Source organism: Liolophura sinensis, chromosome 1, assembly GCF_032854445.1.
Source record: "Liolophura sinensis isolate JHLJ2023 chromosome 1, CUHK_Ljap_v2, whole genome shotgun sequence".
Taxonomy (NCBI): Eukaryota; Metazoa; Mollusca; class Polyplacophora; order Chitonida; family Chitonidae; genus Liolophura; species Liolophura sinensis.
The window spans coordinates 77608776-77631464 of NC_088295.1; the positions used below are offsets into that span (position 1 = coordinate 77608776).

The 22689-nt window shown below is 37.7% G+C and overlaps 2 protein-coding genes across 3 annotated transcripts in view; both read right to left on the bottom strand.

The window, feature by feature from the left end:
- Positions 1-8821, bottom strand: part of LOC135461554 (uncharacterized) — a 28291-nt gene extending 19470 nt beyond the window's left edge. For both annotated transcript variants that reach the window (XR_010443373.1, XM_064738704.1), the window contains exons 1-14: positions 8657-8821; positions 8229-8349; positions 7786-7908; positions 7500-7673; positions 5754-5972; positions 4818-4988; positions 4483-4651; positions 3862-4103; positions 3237-3437; positions 2565-2756; positions 1534-1644; positions 1039-1158; positions 278-388; positions 26-148 (exon numbers count right to left, since the gene is read on the bottom strand). Coding sequence is in view for 1 of the 2 variants with exons in the window: in XM_064738704.1 (XP_064594774.1) it covers positions 26-148; positions 278-388; positions 1039-1158; positions 1534-1644; positions 2565-2756; positions 3237-3437; positions 3862-4103; positions 4483-4651; positions 4818-4988; positions 5754-5972; positions 7500-7545 (1705 nt within the window). In the remaining variant the exon portion in view is untranslated. The remainder of the gene's footprint in view (positions 1-25; positions 149-277; positions 389-1038; positions 1159-1533; positions 1645-2564; positions 2757-3236; positions 3438-3861; positions 4104-4482; positions 4652-4817; positions 4989-5753; positions 5973-7499; positions 7674-7785; positions 7909-8228; positions 8350-8656) is intronic.
- A 564-nt stretch (positions 8822-9385) lies between these two features.
- LOC135461576 (IgGFc-binding protein-like) lies at positions 9386-15585 on the bottom strand. The gene is made up of 7 exons (XM_064738737.1): positions 15407-15585; positions 14769-14958; positions 13279-13401; positions 12589-12845; positions 11291-11607; positions 10212-10486; positions 9386-9583 (listed from the first exon to the last, which is right to left on the bottom strand). Exons 2-7 carry the CDS (start codon positions 14929-14931, stop codon positions 9462-9464), a joined length of 1257 nt encoding a protein of 418 aa, XP_064594807.1. The 5' UTR covers positions 14932-14958; positions 15407-15585; the 3' UTR covers positions 9386-9461.
- Between the last annotated feature and the right edge of the window lie 7104 nt (positions 15586-22689).

Below are 22689 nucleotides of genomic sequence, written 5' to 3' on the forward strand. Positions count from 1 at the left end.
ATTCTGTGTTTAGAGCCAACCCTACCTATACAGGCAATGCCATCTCCCATGTAGCCATCCTTACAGACACAATCATAGCCACCTCGTTTGTTCTGACAATCAGCATTGGGATTACACTCAGATGTCTCCTCTTCACACTCATTTACATCTGAAAAATGAGAAAATTCAGCAGGTAATGTGATAAAACAAACAATTCATGCCCACTTTTAATGTGGTATATCAAACCGAACAGAAAACCAAAACCCCACTCCACAATAACAACAACGCGAGTGTTTACCTTCACATGTTTGTTTGCCATCTCCCTTGTAGCCCTTCTGACACTGACAGTTGCCGTTCTTACATTCGCCCAGGGTATTACAATCAGCATCCGTCTTACACTTTGTCAGACCTGGAAGATACACCAATCATTAAAGCAAAGCTACAGAATGATCTTTGTAAATCTTTGAAAATATTTTTCAAAATATATGAAAGAGGAATAACAAATAACGAAACTGACTTCAATAAATGATGCAGGTGTATGTGATTCTTGTAGTAACTGGATAACGAGTGTAAATGTTAGACAGATCTCTAGTGACTAATTTACTTGGAAATGGACTGGAGGTTGCAGGAATTTGTCAGAATACTTTAGAACTTTTTTCAAAAATATAAAGTTCAATATATTGTATTTTATGTGAAATTTAGCCTTTAAAATTGCACGAAGCACATACATTAAGGCCTTAAAACTATATGTTAGATGTCAATACTTAAGTGTTCCTGATAAGAAACTTCACAAAAACATATTTAGTGACTTTATAAGGTGGATGAATCAAGCGAAATGTGTCACCTGAAAAAAGGTAAAATTCAGGTGAAATTTAGTATTTTGGACTTGAAGTGAGCAATAACTGCAGGGTTGTATGATTAGGGCTACTGCTGGAATCAAATAAATGGTGTACCACTGCAAGTAAAAATTGGTGACACCTGTAGTGGTTTGTCCAAAAACTTTTTCACGTTCTATGAACAGACAGCGGAGTTTAAACATATTAAAGGTGTCTTACTTACTTATACACTGGTCTCCCGATCTGACAAAACCTGGTTGACATTCACACTCGTACCCCCCATCACGATTCACACATTTGGCTCCATCTGGGCATGGGTCACCCTCACTACACTCATCAATGTCTGACGTTAGAAGAAGAGAATACACAAGTCAGAACGAAAGTATACACTTCTTACATCTATAACCTGGCACACACAGGAGGTTAAGACTCTACTCATGATCTGGTCGAGTTGGTTCCAGTTGCTGATGACTACTTCAGGATTGAACTGCAAACATGTACTGATTCCAAATGAGTCGAGTTGCTATTTTACATATTCCAGCGCAGAACCCTGTTATCTGTTCTACAGGAATTTTGTTAGGTATTAGCATAAAGAAAATGTTGTACAGGAGCCAAGTAAGCATCGGGCACATGTAATTGTAGCATACATGTATATTATGACACTGCTCACATTTTTCTTTAGCACGTAAAATTAATAATTACATTATATACAACTCACCTGCACAGGCATCTCTGCCATCTCCCATGAATCCCTTCTTGCAGCGGCACTGTCCAAAACTGCATTGAGCATTTTCATGGCAAACATCATCAAATACACAGGGAGTGTTTCCTACAATAATCACATTGGTAATTCAGATCATTTTTACATATATTCTCAAGACTTATTATCATATTTAAGCTAAAATTCCACATTTAAGGATGTTGACACAGACACAAAGGTGAGTACCAGTATGAGTGAGTCAAACAGCTTTTGCCACATGCTGGTGTTCCTATTAGTGTTGACCCATGATTACTAACGCAAAGAAAAATGGTTGTAAATTTAAACATTTCCTTCAGTCATTCATCCGATCTGCCTACTTGATAATATCTGACAATGTCAAATCATACAGCAGTGCCATCAACAGTTTTGAAATAGACATGGCAACTGTATAAGCTGACTGACAACAAACAATTCTGCACTGATGGAACCAGAAAAATCAGGCAAACAGTGTTATAAATACTCTCTTGTCCACCAGGATAAAATCTTACCTCAAGGAAGTGAACAAATGCATAGAGACATGAATCCTATGACTGCATTTGAGATAAAGCAATGTTTGTTTGAGGAAACTAAAGTTTGATAGTTCCAGATGATCACCCTGTTGTGGAATTACATGTATTCATAACAACTGAGCATATCAATAAAGTAGACAGAGTTAATGACCTCATGGTACCATAGCCAAAATAGCCAAATACATGGTACTATATAACCATTTATCCCCTCTTACGCTAAAATTTCCCAATGCTGACACTGTTTATGAGTGGTGACAATGATTATAGAGTCAGATTCTAAACTGTAAATCCAGATTAAAATCACATGCACATGTGCACATTCACATCCTTTTTCTAAGGTCCCCATGGTTCTGGAACCCAAGGTTACATAATTCTAATTTGAATGTCAAAGACAAACATTGAAAAGCAATGATTAATTCATCCAAAAATGTTAATTCTGAAAGACACGGCATGTAAAGGGAATAAACTGATGCTACTTACGGTACTCGCACAGATAGGGCAGTTCTTGTTCACAGTTCTGATCATTCCACTGGTAATTGTCATGCTTCACCATAAGCACACAATTATTCTTGTCCACTTTGTCACTGGGTTGTTTATTACCCCAATTTTTGTAGTTCACCTCAGACTTATCAGACCAGCTGTATTCCCCATCAACACCTCTTTCCACAAATCCTGTAAAGAAAATCTTATGACTCGATTTAAGGTTTACAAAGAAACAGTGCTTATAAGTCCTTATTCCTCATTGAAATGTGGAATACATAAATCTCACAATCACTTTTGAAGATACAGGTTTACATGCTTGGGATTTAGCATGGTTTTCAACATTATTTAACTCAAATCGTGACGGTGTCTCCAAAGTCTGACATATCACTGAGCTGTGTCAATGGATATCCATATCAGTGACACTCATCATAGCCCATGAACTATTAAATAACACCATCAACACCTTGGCCTATCCCATTATGCTGAGAATCAAGCCAGGAAAGTACCAATACTGCCGATTTTAAATCTTACATGTATTTATTTATATGTATATGTATTTACATGTATGTATTTATCTGATTGTTTAGCACCAGTCTTACATGTAGATACCATATGACCGGGTTAAGGATTGAACTTAAAAGAGAAATGAAGATGAAATATGCGACTTACCTATCCATGGGTTTAGTATTTCTGTCTGGCTATCAAGGTACCGGCCGATAACATACTGTTCATACTGAGAGTGAATGCTGACCAGTCCTCCGCCCATTTTCCTACAATCTTCTTCTGCGTCTGGCTGGGGTTCAGGTTTCAGTATGACCTTATAACAGTTCAGTCCTATTCTGATTGAGCCCTCAGGACAGCGTTCCTTCACTACAATGAAGACACTACTTGTGATAACTAATATAAAACACAGTACAAGAATGTGTCTTATTTTTGGAGGCAGCAAAATTTTGTTGATGGCTCAGAAAACTTTTAGATATTCGACGTAATACAGGAAACATACACATACCAACAACAAAACAATGGCACAAACTGACACATTGGTGATTTGTTTATTAACGTAAGATATGGAAATTTTTTTCAACTGAAATTACCTTGTGAACCCTAACATACATGTAAATCTAACTATTAAACAACTATTTGAGGCTTTCAATTAATAAACGAGCCATGTAAGTGTAGAAGCTGTAAAATAGCAATACAGGCAGTATCACAAATCTTCTGATCACACCTACCAAATGAAACACAAGTGATGATTATTCTACAATCATTTAAACTGTTTGTGTGACATACACACCTTTTTGGTTGCGCTTGCAGATATAGTTGTACTTGGTGTCACAGACAACAGCGTTCCACTCCATTTTCTCATTCAGAAACACACATCTGGGTGAGCCCTGATACAGTGGCTGACCCTCTGCCCAGTTGGTGTAATCAAGTTGCTCTCCATCTGTCCATGCAAAGGTTCCAGCAGATGAATCTGGGAAGCCTTGTACAGCTCCAATCCACATCTTGGCGGTCCCGTTCACGTCAGCCAACAAGCTTACAAGAAATTCATATAAGAGTTACAGAAAACTTTCAACATGCATTCATGAGCCATTCTATGAATTATTGGTCAGGGATCACACCGGGTCAAGGATTACAGTTTCTGTTTTACATCAAGTATCAAATCAGAGTACAAGGATCCTCTCTAGTTTTTTTTTTCACATATGTATTTTTTTCTATTTTATTTTTATATATCATTTTCAATGTCTCATTTGTTCCTTCATCAACATATACATGTAGAAACTAGGAAATCTGCACACTCTGAATGGGCACAGCATAGCCCTTCACTGCAGAATATCCAAATCATCATAAGCATAATCATATAGTTAACAAACAGAACAGTTCCTTGTTTCAAAAAAAGGTGATAAAACCTTACTCCTCATAGATGAAGTCTTCTTCATCCTCAGATAAGATAGAACTGAGGTCCGCTGCATGTACAATACAAGTGAGGTATGCTTCAATAAAGCTCAGCTCGAACTGGAAATAGTGGTAACACTCTCCTTCGTACATGTACCATCCCCGCGGACATGCCGTTAGCTGGAGCGCTGCAGATGACAAACACACAAGTTCAAATTAACATGTACATGAAGATGACACACTTAGGATCTATTGTGACAAATAAAGGCAAATGACAGTGGAATACTGGCAGAAGTCCGAAATGGAAGGTATTTCATCATTTTAGTGATGCTGAAGCTTTGACGGTGTACATACGTTTTCGACAGACGAAGTTAGCTTGGAGTTCACAACTGTGTGTTGTGAACTTGTACTCAGATGTGTCTCCCATAGCAACGCAATCCCTGGTTGCTTTGCCTTCCTCCTTAGGCTCTCCTTCTGCCCAGTTTTGGAAGTCAGATGCTGAATCATCCACCCACACATAAATACCTACAAGACAATAACAAATGTCATCAATTCACACATGAACACCTCAAAATCAAAACATGTTTTGTGCTGGTTTGTTTCCTATCAAACGGTTATAATATTAAAGACACATAACAGATAAAATCAGTGCCATGAGTTACTACTGGGATAACCTCTGAGACATGACATAAATTTTTGGCCCAAGGAGACGTCCTTGACTTAATCTTAATTAACAATGTGACATGTTTCCTGAACTCGGGTTTGAACATAAATGACAATTTTCAGTTTTGCTACCTTATGATATTAGTCTATAATAAGTAGAATACATCTCATTTAAGTCTAAGACTGTTTAGGCAGTTTAATTATCATGGGACCAGAAGAATTTAGTTATACTAAAGATTCTTCAGGTTCATCAGCTCAGAGGGGAAGAAACGTTACATCTGTCAAAGACAGTTCAGAACCTACATTCATACATGTACTACCCGGTATGTGTGTATACAAAGTTGAACAGTTTTGAATATCAGGTCAGACTACATGTCATGTAGCAGCATACATGCAAAATGAGTGACGTGTCCCCTCATTATTAACCAGCAAGTTACATGTAGCCCATGTATTATGGTACATATTTAGAGTAAAATGAGTTACATGTGCCCACACTATTATTTGCCTAGTTACATCTTCCAGTAACAATATTAGAATATTCCATACATATTTAGTGACACTGATTTGCTCAACAATCAGCATGTACTACTGATTTTTTGATACTGCTTCATAAACCAAGCTTCATACCATCCATTTTAGCATCTGTGTATCCAATCCAAAACTGGCCTGTCAGTCCAAGTAATATCATCTGCTGTGTGACAAACTCTATGTCACGATCATTAATGAGGGAAGCCAAGTCACCTCCCTCAGACTGGCACTGTTTTCTCGCATCACTAAATGTTTTTGGAGTTTCTTTGAATGAATAGCACCCATCTAGATGCTTGATGAACCCAGGGGGACATGCAGCTGCAAAACAAACCAAAAAAAAAAACATAAAACATAAAACATGTCTGTGGTAAAAATAATCAACAGTACATTCTATCCAAATGGGGAACAAGACAGTCCAAATGGGGAACAACGCAGTCCAAACCAGGAATAAGACAGTCCAAACCAGGAATAAGACAGTCCAAATGGGGAACAAGACAGTCTAAATGGTATACCGTTTTGTTCTTTTCAGTAATATGTCACTGTTTCTGTAAAGTTGTGCTCATAAAGCAAATAAGGAAGATCACAAGCACTGCAACACAACGGCAGCTAATGATGTGTTTTTACAAAGCTTTAAACTGACTTGTGCAGGCGGAAAATGGTGAGTCATCACAATCATTGCAGAACTCATTATCACCTATGAAGTCATATGTTAATAGTTAACCCTTTCGGTACTGCATTCCTTTGACACCATATGTCATAATGACCTAGATTAATTTTTAGATAACGACAGCATTTTTTTCAAAAGCGATTTTGGGTGAGAAGAATTCATGTAAAGTCAAAACACATAATGCATCATTTGTAGGAAATTGAATAAGCTTTCAGAATATACATAATTTGAAGGTGTAGGTGCCCCCCCCCCCACAAATGTAAGGGGGGGGCAAATCCCCCACCTTCTAAAAAAATACACAGATTGACAATTTTGTGATTGTTTTCTTACAGAAGTAAAGGAAGATATTTATTTTCAGTCATCACATGAATGAAACAATTGTTGGAAAGGTAATAATGTTTCAGAATATTATTGTTTTAGGTTGTACGTGCCCCCCCCCCCCCCCCCAAAAAAAACAATTGTGTCTGAGGGGGGGGTGTGGCTGTAAAGTCACCTCCTATCCCTCTGAATATGTGAAAAAAACAATTTCCAAAACAAGATATTCCCTTTCCTACAGAAATAGAAATAAGGGTCTGAGTTAGTATCACCGTCAGAATCTGCTCTATCGGCGTTGATTTGTTCATTATTTGAGTCCTTATCTGACGTGCCAGTGACAGAATGAGCACTTGGTTCATTGTCACTTCCGCCATTATCGGTATTGGACATGTCATGTTCACTGTTTTGTGCATGTTGTAGTTGTACCTCGGCAAAATCACGAATTTTGATGTCAGAATTATCCTCACTAAATGTGTCATTTTCGTTGTCAAAGTCATCATCACCTGAATCACTATCGGCTTGAAGTTCCTCCAGCACCTCCTGAACTGTAAACCTCGCCGCCATTATCAGCTGACCACGAAAACAAAAACAAAATTCCACGTCGAACTCTGTAAAACTAGCTATCAAGATGGCTGCCTATCGACATGCTGTAAATAGAAAAGGTCTTCCCCAAGATCACGTGACTCCTGCCGTTGATGTTAAAAATAACCTAATTCCCGGGATTCCCCCTATTACGCGTCATATGACAGGTGTGATACTCGCTCGACTGGAGTCGAGCCTCGGCCGTGAAACGAGTTTTTCGTGGCTCGACTGCAGTCGAGCGTAGGTCTCAAAGAGTTAAAATACAGCCACAGATGACCTACGGACTCTACACCCTGTGGCATCCTCTCCCTTGAACCCATCTCCCATGGCTCCCTCAGGACAAACACAGGCTGATGACTCGTCAGGTAGGAGGACACAGTCAGCAGATTCCACACACAGCTCCTTCTGGAAGACTGAGCACTCCACAGGCTTCTCTGGCTCCTTGGGTTTGTTCTCTGATTTAAAAAAAAATGAAAATATCTCACCATCATTTCACAAACGAGATCTTTAGCCCAATCAAAACATTTTGAGTTTCATCTGATTTCTTGTCTTTGAATTTAAATTTACCTGTGCACACTCTGCCATCTCCAGTGTATCCTTCCAAGCATACACAAACATATGATCCTTCATCATTCCTACACTCAGCAAACGGTGAACACAAGTCTGTTCCGTCCAAGCATTCATTTACATCTGAAGATAAAAACACATACATGTAGGCGACAAATACAACATAACTGTAATAAACAATATGTGTAAATACTTTCAATAAATTTTCTGCTGCATCATCAGCTGAAACCAAAACTTTTAAAAGATATGTGAAAAGGAACTAAAAACAAAGATTATGGTTCTGGGGGAAATGAAGAAAATTTTGTCAATATAAAAATGAAAATGTTTTGGAAATGAATCTGCTGAGCACCTCTCATTCCCCTCAGAAAACAAAACAAAGCCTTTCATGTCTCCTTTACTATAGATGTGAACGTGGATCAGAGAAAGCCATCCATTCATCCTACCTTCACAGGTAAATCCATCCCCAGTGAATCCTGATTCACATACACAGTCATAGCCACCGTGCTGATTCACACAGCGGCAAACTGATCACACTTATGCTGACTCAAGAGCACTCGTCCTCATCTGAAAGGAAGATAAAGTTAAAGATATATATATGAATTTCCATATACATGAAAGAAATTTGGATGAGTTCTCCATTTTACAATGAATACCAATAACTGCTGCCCATTTTAGAAACTGATTAAACCCTATGTGAAGTTCAATTATCTGCACAACAAAGACTATGTCAAACAAGAAGTAATTAAGACATCTTTCACTGGTAAAATAATTTCTGGAAAAGACCTTATTTATACATGGTTAAATTAACTTCAAATAAATTTCCTTGGTTTAGAGCCTCCATTAAATCACTTGACAGCGTCTGATTTCCTACCATAACAGTCTGTTCCTGATCCCTTGAATCTGCTGCACATCTACAGTTACTTGAACCATCGGCATGATGTAACATTCTCCATGCTCATGACACTGTACGGTGTTGTCGCAGTCAATCTCTCCTGGATTCACACACGTACAGAGAGCAGTACAGCCTATATCAAACCAAGACCTCTTCCAGCTGAAACATGGAACACATAATGAAGCTGAACTAATTTGTTAAATTTGAAAACCATTTTACATTGATTCCAAGTTACATTGTCAGCATCCTTTTCTCAGTATCTTTCCAGATATTAAAAGCATGCTTATGAATGTCAGAGACACATTGGCAATTTATCGTTCTGGGCTCTATCAGTAATATCCCTGTAGTAAGTTCAAAATTAGATATCAAAGTTTTAGTGATAGAGCGTAAAAAGCCGGGCAAACTTTAGATGAAATTCTTAAGGCATTAAAATGTGCTGACTGCCTCCCTAGCATAACCTACCATGTATTGTAACCTGATGTACACTAAGAATCTGCTAATTCCTTCCTCATTTTTTTTTCTGACTGATTTTTTTATACCATACTCAAGAACTTATCACTGGTATAAAGGTGATTCTATGCTTTACCCTGTTTATGGGTGGAAACATCATAGCAGACCCACAGCACATCCAGTCAATTTCAGATTTTAGAAATGAAAAAAACAATCCTTCAAAAAAAAAAAATTTTTAATTTCACTACAAACCTTGTAGTAACTGGCACCGCCCACACTACAGCCACACTGTTCAACAAGGATACACTCTGTACCACTCAAAACATAGCCTTCGTCACAGAAGCAGCCACCTGCTGGTGGGTCTGGGCAATGTAAAGGTCCTTCTAAGTCCAAAGCAGGATGGTTTACAGGCAGTTCCAGAGGCTTTATAGTGCATGTTCACTGGGCAATTCATAGCTGGAATAAAAATACATTATACTATTAAATCCTCCTCATTTATGTAATCATAAAAATAACTTTTTTTTTGCAAGATGAAACTGCTTTGACATAACTAACTAAGATTATCAATCGCAAATTCTTAACTAGTCTGCTTTAAATTATAACATCAACAGTTACATTCATTTTATAATTAATATAATAAGATATACAAGGTCAAGTCTCATCAGGATAATAAAAACAAATCCCAACCATGACTTGACCAATAGCATTAACCCATTCGCAAGCAATCACTCATCCAACTAGTCATTCTTTACACCATTTCAATACATCCTGAGTTAGTCAGTTCGAAAACAATTGGTTAAATGTTACGAACTATCATGAGGATAGACAGTATGTTGGAATGACAAAGCATACTTGAAAGGACATGTTTTTTTTTTTTTTACATATGGCTTTAAAAAGCCTTTCAGCCAATCTGATTACCAAAAATGTTGACTTTATATATTTAATGCTATGAATGTATTATTCATGCAATGTTAAATAATTATGCGATGTGAAATAATGTATCTTTAATACCTCAAATTACAAGAAGAAAAAGGAGAAGAGATGCAATGATCAGAAGTGAGGAGCTTGCTGCACATGTACTTACGACATCTGTCTTTTGTTCGCCAATTTACAATGTGTCCTTTAACTTCACATTCCATGGCAAATGCTTCAAATGATGGACAGAGTAAGGTGTCGTCATCTACCATACTACACATGTCGTAGACACAAGATTCCTGATACTCCATGGCCTCCTCTCCCAGGGTCGTCAGACACTCAGCAAATGGTCCACTTTCATCTGTGATCAACTTACACCTTTCAGTGGCTCGGAGGATGGACTCCTGACTACAGGACTCAGGTGGGGGTGTCTTCTGCACACACCTACAGACAGATATATATATATATATTATTACAAATCAGTTTTGTAGGGAAAATTTCCTCCATGTCATGTATATCAGTTCACTATGCCTGTTATACAGGAAATGTTGCCACAAATTCAACAGTAAAGGCTGATGAAAGAGATAGTGGTGTTGAAATAAAATGTGGTGTTGAAATAAAATGACTCTAAAAATGCTTCACATGCTAGCCTAATAACCCTCTTTGGTATTTTATCTCAGCTGTTCGCTACACAATGCTCAAAAGGCTCAGATATATGTTATTATAAATGCACATTTCCAAGTACAAGTATGATAAAGCGTTGTTCTCCACAAAGTCACTGGATTATACATTCACATGATATGAATTCTGTAATGATAACTGTCTCAAGCAAGGCAATGTTCCACTCAAAAAATAAAATCCTACTTTCAAAAGGCTATAGCTAATCATCACATACATTTAATTTGCTACAATTATACTGCCTTGTCTGTTCTCTATAGTTTGCATGCCTGGATGATGGTTTTCTCAGCCTCTGACCTACATGTACATGAACAACGCAAGCAATTTCAAGTAGCTACAGAGCTTTTGTGGTATGAAAAAAGCATATGGTACACACTGATGGATGGGATATTAGGAATTTTAAGCTCTTAACAAGTTAACACGCTGATAATTCATGATATTTCATCCCATAGCATGCATTACAGGAACAATACTTCACAATCTTTAATGATTAGCCATGACATACAATTTTTCAATCAGGCTCTTGCATCAACAAAGCAATTCACTAGAAAGAAAATCTTCAGACAATACCTTGGATCATCATCCTTCACTCCCCAAGAGTCACCAAATTCAGTAGCTGATAACCAGTCAACAACAGTGCCATCAAGTTTGCGGAAATCATTCCTCCATTTGCCATCGTAGTTTCCACATAATCCACACATGTGGGACTTAACTGTGCTAGGCACTTGGATCTCAACTTTCCTCTCTCCATCAAATAAAACTCGAAGCCCAAAGTCTGTCACTAATTCCAGGCCATAAATATGTGGTTTAATTTCCAGGTACGATCCAGGCCAATCCAATGAGGCAGGTTCAAACCTTTTTGGCACAGTAATCTCGACATCATCTATCTGATAAATAACAGTCAGAAATGAGAGATTTATCAGCAGTAATAAAGTAGCTTATAAAGGCATATTAAAGAATGTACATGTATGTTCGTATGCTTGGCTTTTTACCTCGTACTTAATAATTGTTCAGTCATATGACGAAAAGGAGTCATTAGATGTGTGTACATAAACTGTGCCTTCATGTGGCAGGGTGAGTCTATGCCGCTAAAGTGATGCTGCCACTGACCTACCATGCCAAAAACACCAGACATGACACCTGGGCTAACCTATCCTCTTTCCTTGCTTAATGTCTCAGTCCTGAGCTTGTTGCTTGTTGGTCCAAATTTATATTTGAATATTTTATTGAGATGCAATGTAAATTACCTAAAATTTGGTTCATGACTATTAGTTGCTCATTTTTCCTGATTCTGAGAGCACAATTGATCTTAGAAAGGCATTCTATGGTTTGTTTGAGATAGGATGATTTCCTGCTGAAAACGTATGTTTCAGCACCAAAAGTAATATTTTATCACATTCATTTCCCTCTAAACCTGTCATTTTAGGGGTGAAATTTTAAGTCAATTCACATTAATGACTGACATTCATATATCATGATTATTTTATGGATTATATGGAGATTAACAAGTAGGTTAAGAATGATCTGCCAATTTAATCTAACTGAAGCTGAACCTGATTTTCTAAATATTTGATTGCGTATATCAAAATATGTTATATGTATATGAGTATGCAGGGACAGCCTAAGGACTGGATTCATCAAGCAACCAAGGTCCTCAATTAAGTTTAAATCTACAGAGAAACTATACAAAAAATCTTTAGCTTTATAATCATATTCATAAAACAAATATTCATTTTATGTCTCACCATCCACTGTTTTCCGCATAAAAATGGTACCGTGAATTTCAATGCATTCAAATTTTTGGACAGATTTGACAAAGAATAAAAAAATGGCTGAATGGCTGTTCAGCCATTTTAGATCATACTTACTATAACCACTAAATTCTGCTCCATCAGAATCTTAAACCCATAAACTTCCACGAATACATTCCTGGCCTGGGAGAGAGGTGTCTTTTTACCAGTATATCCAATAAAGCGGTTTTTGTTGATGACTTGGAAATTTGGGACTCCTCCCACATCATAGCATGGTTCTGCAAGCCTGTACTTGCACACACCCTGGTAATCAAACTTTCTGTTGTCAAATGAGACGATATGAGGGTCCCCATAGACCCGGCATCTAGCTCCCTCTATAATATGTAGAAACAAATAAGAAGGTATAAAAGTTAGCGTCAAACTTACGAATAAAAATAATATTAATGGCAGAGTTATACATAGGATTTACTTCATAGATGAAAACTTTTCCATGTCCATAGTTTGAATGTATGATTGATTTTTCAATGTTCCTTAGTCCTTAGTTACTCAGATGTGCAGTAGAAAAAAGCTGAGGAAGATCACCTAATCAAATATAAGCCTCCTGATGTGAAGCAAGTGGAGCAAATGAGAGCCAAATTCGAACAAACCACCTCAGGTACAAACTCTGCTCAGCCAGTGCAGGCATTACAATACAACGGACAGCAAATATATAACAGGATAGTTTTAGCATCAAAAATAGGTTCCTGCATTCCAAGGATCACAGAATTACATGTGACAATGCAGATATGCAATTCATACTCTACTTACCATAACAGTCAAATCCATCCCCAACAAATCCATTTCTACACTTGCATTCAAATCCACCAAATATATTGAAGCAGTCGGCATTTTCATCACATTTGGCAGTTCCATCAAGGCATTCATCTTGGTCTAAATATCAACACGAGAATTACAAGTTTATACACAATGTATAACCAAAATTGATTAAGTTTATTTATATCCCATTAAGCTTTGAAATAAAAAGCTAACACATATGGATTTCTAATATAGAGTATTTTCTCACCAAGATCAAAATACTGTCTAATTCTGAGCTAAGCATATATGCCCAAAACATAGTTTACATAGTTATGTAACCCATATTTAAGCTTTATTTAAGCAGGGATTGCCTATCTCTCCTGTTAGTCATTCAGAGTTCAATTTCTCTCGTTTTCAGCTTCACATCTTCATACGCAAAGAAGAAATGTATCTTTGGAGATATCTTGTCAAAATAAAACTATGAATATCAGCAGATGTATTAACAATAAATGGAGAAAAAATCATAAGCATACAAATACTCTTAAAGCCTTACATCAAATATAAATTGATAAGTGATTTATTTATTTATTTACTTGATTGGCTCAAGAATATTTCTCTTATACGGCGGTGGCCAGCTGGAGTGCTAACCCCCTAGGCCACAGATAAATGATAATAAGTTAATGATAAACTTAAGATATAATGTGATCACATCAGTTCTGGAGATCTGAGTACTGGTAAACTTACGGCAAACCTAATATTTCTGCGATGTTTCAACCACATTTATTATCATAGAAATTGCAAAGTAAATTTCAAAAAGCATTGAAAAATTTAAATTCTCAGATCTATAACCTTCAACATATTTTTAATTTGTCCTGTTTTTTTATTCAACAACTAATGTTATCACACACTTTTGACTTGTAATCAGGACAGCATTCCAGGCCACTAAACAGTGCTCAATGTGACACTGGCTGTTCTAATAGCAAAGTGCTCATCGGGAGTAAGACATTGGACAACTCTAAAATGTCTCTAAAAATATGTTTATCGGTAGCCTATTGATTTTTTTTTTATTTTACCCAGTTAAATGCATTTAAATGTTTGAACTATAAGGTGGGTTTTATGCACCTTACTGCCAGTGGCAAAATACTCAGACATCACATTAGCTTTTATCCTTTATATTCATCTGTGGCTGAGCAAATTTTCATGACTGCATCATTTAAATGATCTTTTACTCATGGGTATCAATAAGAGTTATATAAAACGTTATCATAAAAGCTGTGTTTTAGAGATGAAACAACTCATTATGATCTCAGACTACTTAACACCAGCTTTATAGCTCATGCAGCACACTGTAAAATTTGAATGTTCAAAAGCCTTTCAATATTTTAAAAATCTAAGAAAATAAATTAATGTATGTCTTCACATAGTTCTCAGTAGACTATCTGATTAGCTTTACTTTATTTTTTTAAATTTTCTTTCATTTTCATACCTAGATGATATCTCACCTGGTGGACATTGTAAACGAATTTCATAATCTTCACACAATTTATCCGGCTGATTTTTGTTAATACAGACTATTCCTCCTTCTGGAGTGCATGGTACACTAAGGGTGTCTTCGGTCTCATTCCAGGGTGTCTGAGTGTTTACTGTGCGGCACTCGATTCCCATAGGATGAGGACAAAGGAAAGGACATCGCTACAATAAAAAAACAATTTGTCATATTTTCATATTTTCTATCACAAAAGTATTGAATATGCCAGCTTCCTCTCCGACCTTATGTGGGAATGTCTGTCAGCAACTTGCGGATGGTCGTGGGTTTCCCCCGGGCTCTGCCCAGCTTCCACCCACCATAATGCTGGCTGCCGTCATATAAGTGAAATATTCTTGAGTACGGCATAAAACACCAATCAAATAAATAAATAAATTCAATCTGCCACAGAAATGTATGAAGTCATTTTCTTCTGCCACTTGTCTGCCCATATTTGCTTATGTGTGTAATTTTCTGTCAGCAGTACTCATAGGATAACTTGATACTTGCAATATGTATACATCTACCATCTGTGCACAAATCCATCAGCCATGTCTGATTACCAAATATAGAGTTTTCTGATTTGCACAAAACCAATACATGCTTAATACTTACCCCATATGTAGGAGATAACTCAATGTCAGCCACTCATGTCAAATACACAGGGCCATCAGTGAGCTGTTCTATTTCACTCATTTCACAGAAATTACCAGAGTTAACTATTCAACATTGGTGTGAATGGGAGAAGGTAAGTTTTTTTTTTCTTTTTCTTTTCTTTTCTTTACTTTCTAGAGACAGTCAATTTTTTACTGTTCTGATTTCAAAGTATCGGTACTTGAGAACTGGTTTTATTCTACTGCCATGGTTCATGTTGGAAAACTAGGAATATACAGTATACGACAATAAAATTATTTTGATAGGCCTTGCACTTGAGAAATTGAAGAAATTTTAAAAAAAAAAGTTTTTAGAAAAATATGTTTCATGTAGGGCCTAGTCAGAATGTGTCTAGCCTTCAAATATGATGGTTACAATGTCTTGTAGCACATCGAATATTAGGAATCCGTAAAAATCAGCGTTAAGCCCATTTAGCTCCATGTTATGTATTCAGCTGTTTTTCAGACCGGCTTTTAGGCCGACCCTCCTTTGGGTCAACCCTGATCACCCGTTATCACACGTTCTATTCGATCCCTGGTTGACGCGCATTCGATCACCATAACGATCTTATGCTTTCAACACTTCTTCCTCCCGCGATCGTCTGCAGTCTCGCAAGACACTTATCCGACCAAACATAACTTCATAGGTAGAAGAGTTACTTTCCAAATAGCCTAGATCACTGGGAGTCAAACCGTATATATAGGTCGCACAAGAGATATGCCTTTGACAAACAATTAACAAATCATTTACGAATAGAATCACCTTAAGAATCCTGTACACGATGTATCACCATGCCGTCTGATTCATGTAGATCTAGCTTGTTTTCATGTACATACACGAGACCTATAAGTTAGCCTATAAGTGGTAACTTCTAACTTCTAAATTCAAACTGCAATTAGTTACAAATTGAAGTTACAAATTACAAGTTGAACCGTAACTTCTAACTAAATGTCCCTAATGATACCATGTAGGCCCCATGGAGATGTGTAGGTCTATATATTAGTCCCATGTCCAAATGAACATTGTTGCAAGAACCGTGGTAGGTCTACTTGTTAGCCTATACTGGTATGTAATTTATTGATTCGATTGCTCTTCAGTTCCGTTTACGAGGTCTGATCTAGAGAGGAATAAAGCGGTGAGTCCAGAGTAAACCATGCACCCACCTTCATCAAGAAGGCCCTAGGCCTGTATACACCTAATTAATAAACAGTCTACATATAGATATCTAACGAACTTGGAAACGACGTGGAACTGCACAACGAGCACGAGTCTGTACACGTGGCCAGTAAAATAATATCGGTGATATATATTTTCACTCAGCAATCTTAAGGTGGAAGGCGGGAGATCTTCAACGAAATTCATGTAGGGCCTAAGACTAAATAATCGGCCATACGAAGTCTGTTGGAGGTTATCAGCTACATAAGCGCACGAAAGTGTTCAAACGTTCGTAGTTAATCATGGTCGTGCGACGTCTTAATTTCGCACTGCGTCGTACCGCTGCCATACAAGACCGTTCTAAATGGTAGTCTATACGGAGCAGTTCGTTCGCACCAACTGTCTGGACCTTGACAAATATGTATGCGTTGTATTAAATCGTAATTCTGTTTTTGGGGCATAAGTATTGCATTGGTCATGTAACACGTTCGTACTACATGTACACACAGTATAGTTTGTACACGTGTGAGCACCGTAGGCCCCATACTGAATCACTCTCAGTGAACAGTACAAGGCGTTCTGCAGGTTCGCAATTATTTGAGAGGGCTTTCAACCGCTAGACCACGACTTGTACCAAGTATCTATAGTATGTCACAGCTTAGTCCCATCATCATTCAAATACATTTATCTTCACATACGGTGTGTTTTTAATAATAGTTGTAACGCTAAATTAAACAGTGATCCAACCAACTTTTAAAAGCACTTGTATGTTAGTATTTATTTGACTGGTGTTTTAGGCTGTACTCTAGAATATTTTACTTATACCTTATACGATGGTGGCCAGCATTACGGTGGGAGGAAACAGGGAAGAGCCCAGGGAAAAACCACGACCATCCGCATGTTGATGGCAGATCTTCCCACGCATACCTACTGCCGGAGAAGAAACCAGAATGAGGTGGACTTGCACTCCCTTGATGAGAGGTTCTTGGGTCATTGCGCCGCGCTGGCATGCTAACCACCTCTGCCACGGAGTCTCCTCATCGTTTTGCATGTCGGTCTTTAAAAAAAAAATAATCCACCAAGTCTGATAAATGGTTTTACTTATAACGAACCTGTTGAGCATCCATACGTAACAGACGCGGTATTTCGAACTCTCTCCAGTTTTTGTCGGGATCCCACTGGTCACACCATTCCGTCCATTCTCTCGGGGGTTCCACTGGAAAAAGAAAATCGGCAGGGTTATAAGACGCATCGGCCTGGTGGATATTCCTCTGCCTTCTACTGTGCACAGAATTGTGTCAGCTTCCATGATCTCTTAAAGCGTTTTTAACGAGTATGCCATATTTCATTATTTTATTGCATATATACATTTCGTTGTAGAGTTAAATGTTTACTGTTTAAATCTCATATATAATATAGTGTAAATCATGAATATATGTATACCTATATGGAATGAAAAGTACTCACCTTCGTGCTCTCAACAAAGTTATTGGGACATCTGTTGGGTTTCATCAGTACTTTCATCATAACAAACATTCATCACCCTCATACTCGAAAAGTGTACTTCCGTCATAACAAACATTCATCACACTAACACTGCAAAAGTGTACTTTCGTCAAAACAAACATTCATCACACTAATACCCCAAAAGTGTACTTTCGTCATCACAAACATTCATCACACTAACACTCCAAAAGTGTACTTTCGTCATAACAAACATTCATCACACTAACACTCCAAAAGTGTACTTTCGTCATAATAAACATTCATCACACTAACACTCCGAAAGTGTACTTTTGTCTTTGTGTACGCAAGTATGCAATACATTATGCACGCTAATACTCCAAAAGTGTACATTCTGAGACCAGCACATACATTAGCAAATAAAGTATACAACTGTGTCAGAACACAAGTGCGTGGAATATCATTTATAAAACAGCAGGTAATAATCCAATGGTATGTGCATAAAATAAGTACATATTCAGACATATTCAGTTCTTTGTGAACGCTAAAAGTACCCCAAAGTGCTATAAATTTTCAAGACCTTGACATTATCTCTTGATGGTTCTGGATCTGAAACTGTTAAACAAAAGAGAGCATTAGAAAACGGTTAATAGGTGACTGTGAATGTATTATTAAGTACATGAGATGGGTGTAATATTATATTTGGCTGATGTTGAATAGCTACATGGGTGTGCAGTTGTTACATTGTACAGGTATTGGGTTAGTGAATGTGTCACAAGTTACTGGATAATGATGATTGATGAAGGATTACAGGCTTGGTACAGGAAAGACAGTTGGGTGGGCAGTAACTCTGAGATCGGTTGGACATGTTCTCAGCTTAGCTTCCACAACATTTCTGAAAGCTAAGCTGGGTAGAATGAATCAGATCTCAGACCCAGGTGAACAGGTACCTCTTGGTATTATCTTGGTGAATGCATGAATGAATGAATGAATGAATGAATGAATGAATGAATGCCTGCGGTTTAACGTCGTACTGAACAATTTTTCAGTCAAATAACGATGCCGGGTCATTAGGTGAGTGTACATATAGGCCTAACGTGTCTTCTTGTGGCAGATCGAGTCCATGCCACCAGTGCCGCCGCCACTGAAATATCATGCCGAAGACACCAGACATGAAACCCCAATCAGTCACTTTATACTGACACCGGACCAACCATGTTTTCTTGCTCTAGCCTTTCAGTGCAGAGCGCCGAGCGGTAAAGGTTGTAGGCTTATATATACCACGGACAGACGTCACTGATGAAAATGTTATGTTTCGAATGTGCACTGATATTTAAAAAACTATAGACTGTGGACAGATTGGGATTATTTCAGGTGACAAGAATTTCTGACGTGGCACTTAGGCTGGGGAGGGCACTTATATCAGCATGAAGAAGACAATCATCATTAAGTGCTTTAGGTTCACTTTTAGGAAAACTAGAAAAATAGCCTGAAGTGTTGTTAAAAGTTGTCAGTTTAATTTCTTGAACTTTATATGTCAGCCATAAATACAAATGATTAAGGATGTCTTCACACTCAGATGAAACTTACTTTTAATTAACTTTTCTCTTTTCATTCATTTCAGTGCACGTAGATCTACCGCATGACAGTATTGACGTCGTGACGCATTTCTGAAGCCCCTTGTTTGGGTGCATAATACTGTCATACTTCTCAGTTTTGGTTATATCATGTAGTCAGGAGATTTTCGTGGAAAGATTTTAAAATTTTTTAAAACGTTCTATCAAGGAAATTTGTACATTTGCTTCCGTGAACCAAATGCGTTGTTGACTTGGACACCAAGTGTCCGGGGAACCAGTACCTGGGAATGTTCAAACAAAGTAAAATGCACCTCAAAATTGTAATTCAAAAGAGAAAACCACATAAATGGTTACCTTGTTTGTGAAGAACTAAGTTTTACGTTCCTCTAAATATTTTTTTTTATTGAATATAAAACAACTTTGGGTGATTCTTATTGGTTATAGGCCAAACTTTGTTGAACTCGACTCTTTATTACAGAAATTTGACAATAAATCCTCTATTAGATTTAGAAAGGCATTATACAACTAAAATAAATATATTTTGTTTTAAGACTTATGGCAAACCATGCTGTTAACGCCCGAGAGTAGAAATAAACAAAAAAAGTTTTTCAAATATAATTTATTGAAGTAGCTATTTTGCATATATTCATTATAATTTGATGCACTATGAAATGTAAATTACATACAACAATATAGGATGAATGGCGTGTTTAAACGCCTTGCGCGCGCGTATGGGGGGGGGGGAGGGGTGAATGGCTGTGTGCTTATGCCGTGGCTTCGTTGGCTTTCGTTATATCATCAATAGAAATCAATGAAGAGGAGCGCTAGGATATGAACTGACAAGGGAGTTATAGTGAAAACAAGAAGACCGATGGTATGTATCGCTCAGGTCATGGTTATACAGCCATTGTAACCTAACAACAGGCATTGAATATTAAATGACCATCAACGCGAACATATGTTGACAGTTGTGGATCACTCGAAATGTCGCCCATTGAACTCTTATGGAGTAAGGAAGCACTTGCCTTTATTCTGCATTCAGAAAATTCTTTTGTTCAGCATAAGAGCATAGCTGTTATCTGTTCACGGTCGGACAGGTGTCATCAAGGAGAAAGTCGGAATCTGCTGACTTATTGTAAATACCGCTGAACAAACTGCGCGGTAACGGCTGAGCAGAGGTCGACCAAAGACGTCTGTAGGCCTATACGCCGGCTCAGGATAGGTCCACCAAAGACGTCTGTAGGCCTATACGCCGGAGCTGAACCGAACTTTTCAAGATAAATACAAAATGGGGACCCGGCTTTCGGATTACGTCTAACATTACACAATACACATATAAAAATTCACCTGAATAATTCAAGTTAAGGGAAAGCTCAAAATGAAATATTATGTAAACATGAGACATGTTCTGTATAGTTTATTTAGTACCTAACTAGCAATATCTGATTAGGTTAGTTGATAGCCACCATGTGGAACGAAGGCACTGAAAATTACGCAAACTTCATAAATGAATAGTGTTCTTCATAGCTGACTTAAAATTGTTTCATTGCCACAGACCTTATGAAAACAAAACTTTTACACAGCACTAATATGTTCTGTTTTTTTCCCAACTTTAATTTTCCTGCGTTTTACGGACAAAAGAAAAAGAGAAGAAGGAAAATTAACGCATGTATGACGTACCTGGTAACGTTTTATGTTGTTACATAATGATGTATGGCGTACCTAGTAACGTTTTATGCAGTTAGATAATGGTGTATGACGTAGCAACAATGCGTATTGCTCTCAAAGTATTATTCTCACATGACTTCCTAGTGACTAATATTTCGAAACACTGCTTCAAATGAGATGCACTTACCACTGACAAACGTCCAGAGTTCGTCCAGACAAGGTGCTTTAGTCATCCCGTTGTCCCTTTGGGTCACTTATACAGTCTGTGTCGAAATTTGCGCTTGAAGTGTATATGTAGAGACGTCAGTAGGGTAGCATATGGCATCTTGGCCTGACAAACAGCGAGATCGATATCATAACGGATGAGGTGAGCACAGCACTTTGTTATCTTAATTCCTTGTCTTTGTGGAAATGTACTCAACAGTTACAATAGAATGGTTCCTGTTCTAACTTTCAGTAACTTTACTTATTTTTATATTCTCAAGAATTTTTCACTTATATAAGTTGGCGTTCAATGAGTGGGCGAAAGCGAAGTGCCCGGCGTAAACCACCGACATTTGGCAAGTTACTGGCAACTTTCCCACTTGTAACGTTACATATATACACATCATGTTAATGAAAGGCAAGTTGTCTTCATGGAGTGCATGCTAGACTGTGCAAGCCACCACACAACCGTCACTAATCAAGGCCCCACGAGCAGTGAGAGCGGAGAAATCTATAATTTCCCTGTCCATGACCGGGTTTGCACCCGTGGCGCATGTGTTCAAAAGATTAAAATTCTAACCACTCTAACCACTGGAAAGCTGTCCGCTGTCCGCTCCTATATAGATGTGTATGACTGGTCGGAAGTCATGTCTAGTATCTTCGGTTCCAATACGGCGACAATATAATCATCCGGGCATTTGACCAGCGTGTCTTTTTAAGTCGGACACCTTTGTAATAATCCAACAGTTAAAGTATTGTTAAAAGTGTCCCTAAACAAACAATATACGAATGAATATGATGCTCCGTCGTCAATGCCATTTGCCAGGAAGCGGAGACCAGTTTCAAGAAGAAGAAAAAAACAATCCATATAAATATGCAAATATTAAGCCTTAATTTCAACTCATATTTAAGAACTACGGTTTCATCCATCCATAATACCAGTGCAAAATTCTTGAGCACGGCGTCAGTCAGTCAGTCAGTCAATCATATGTTCAACGATTTATGTGGTCATGTTAAATTATGTGTGGAGAAAAGCACTTGAAGCACAAATCTCCTGGCGTTAAGCCGTCAGAGGAGCTGGTTTCGAACTCGCGACCTCGTATGATTTCCAGAAGAAATACAGGCTAGAGATGTAACATATCTAAGCTATTCTTATTTATAAGGCACGAATGATAA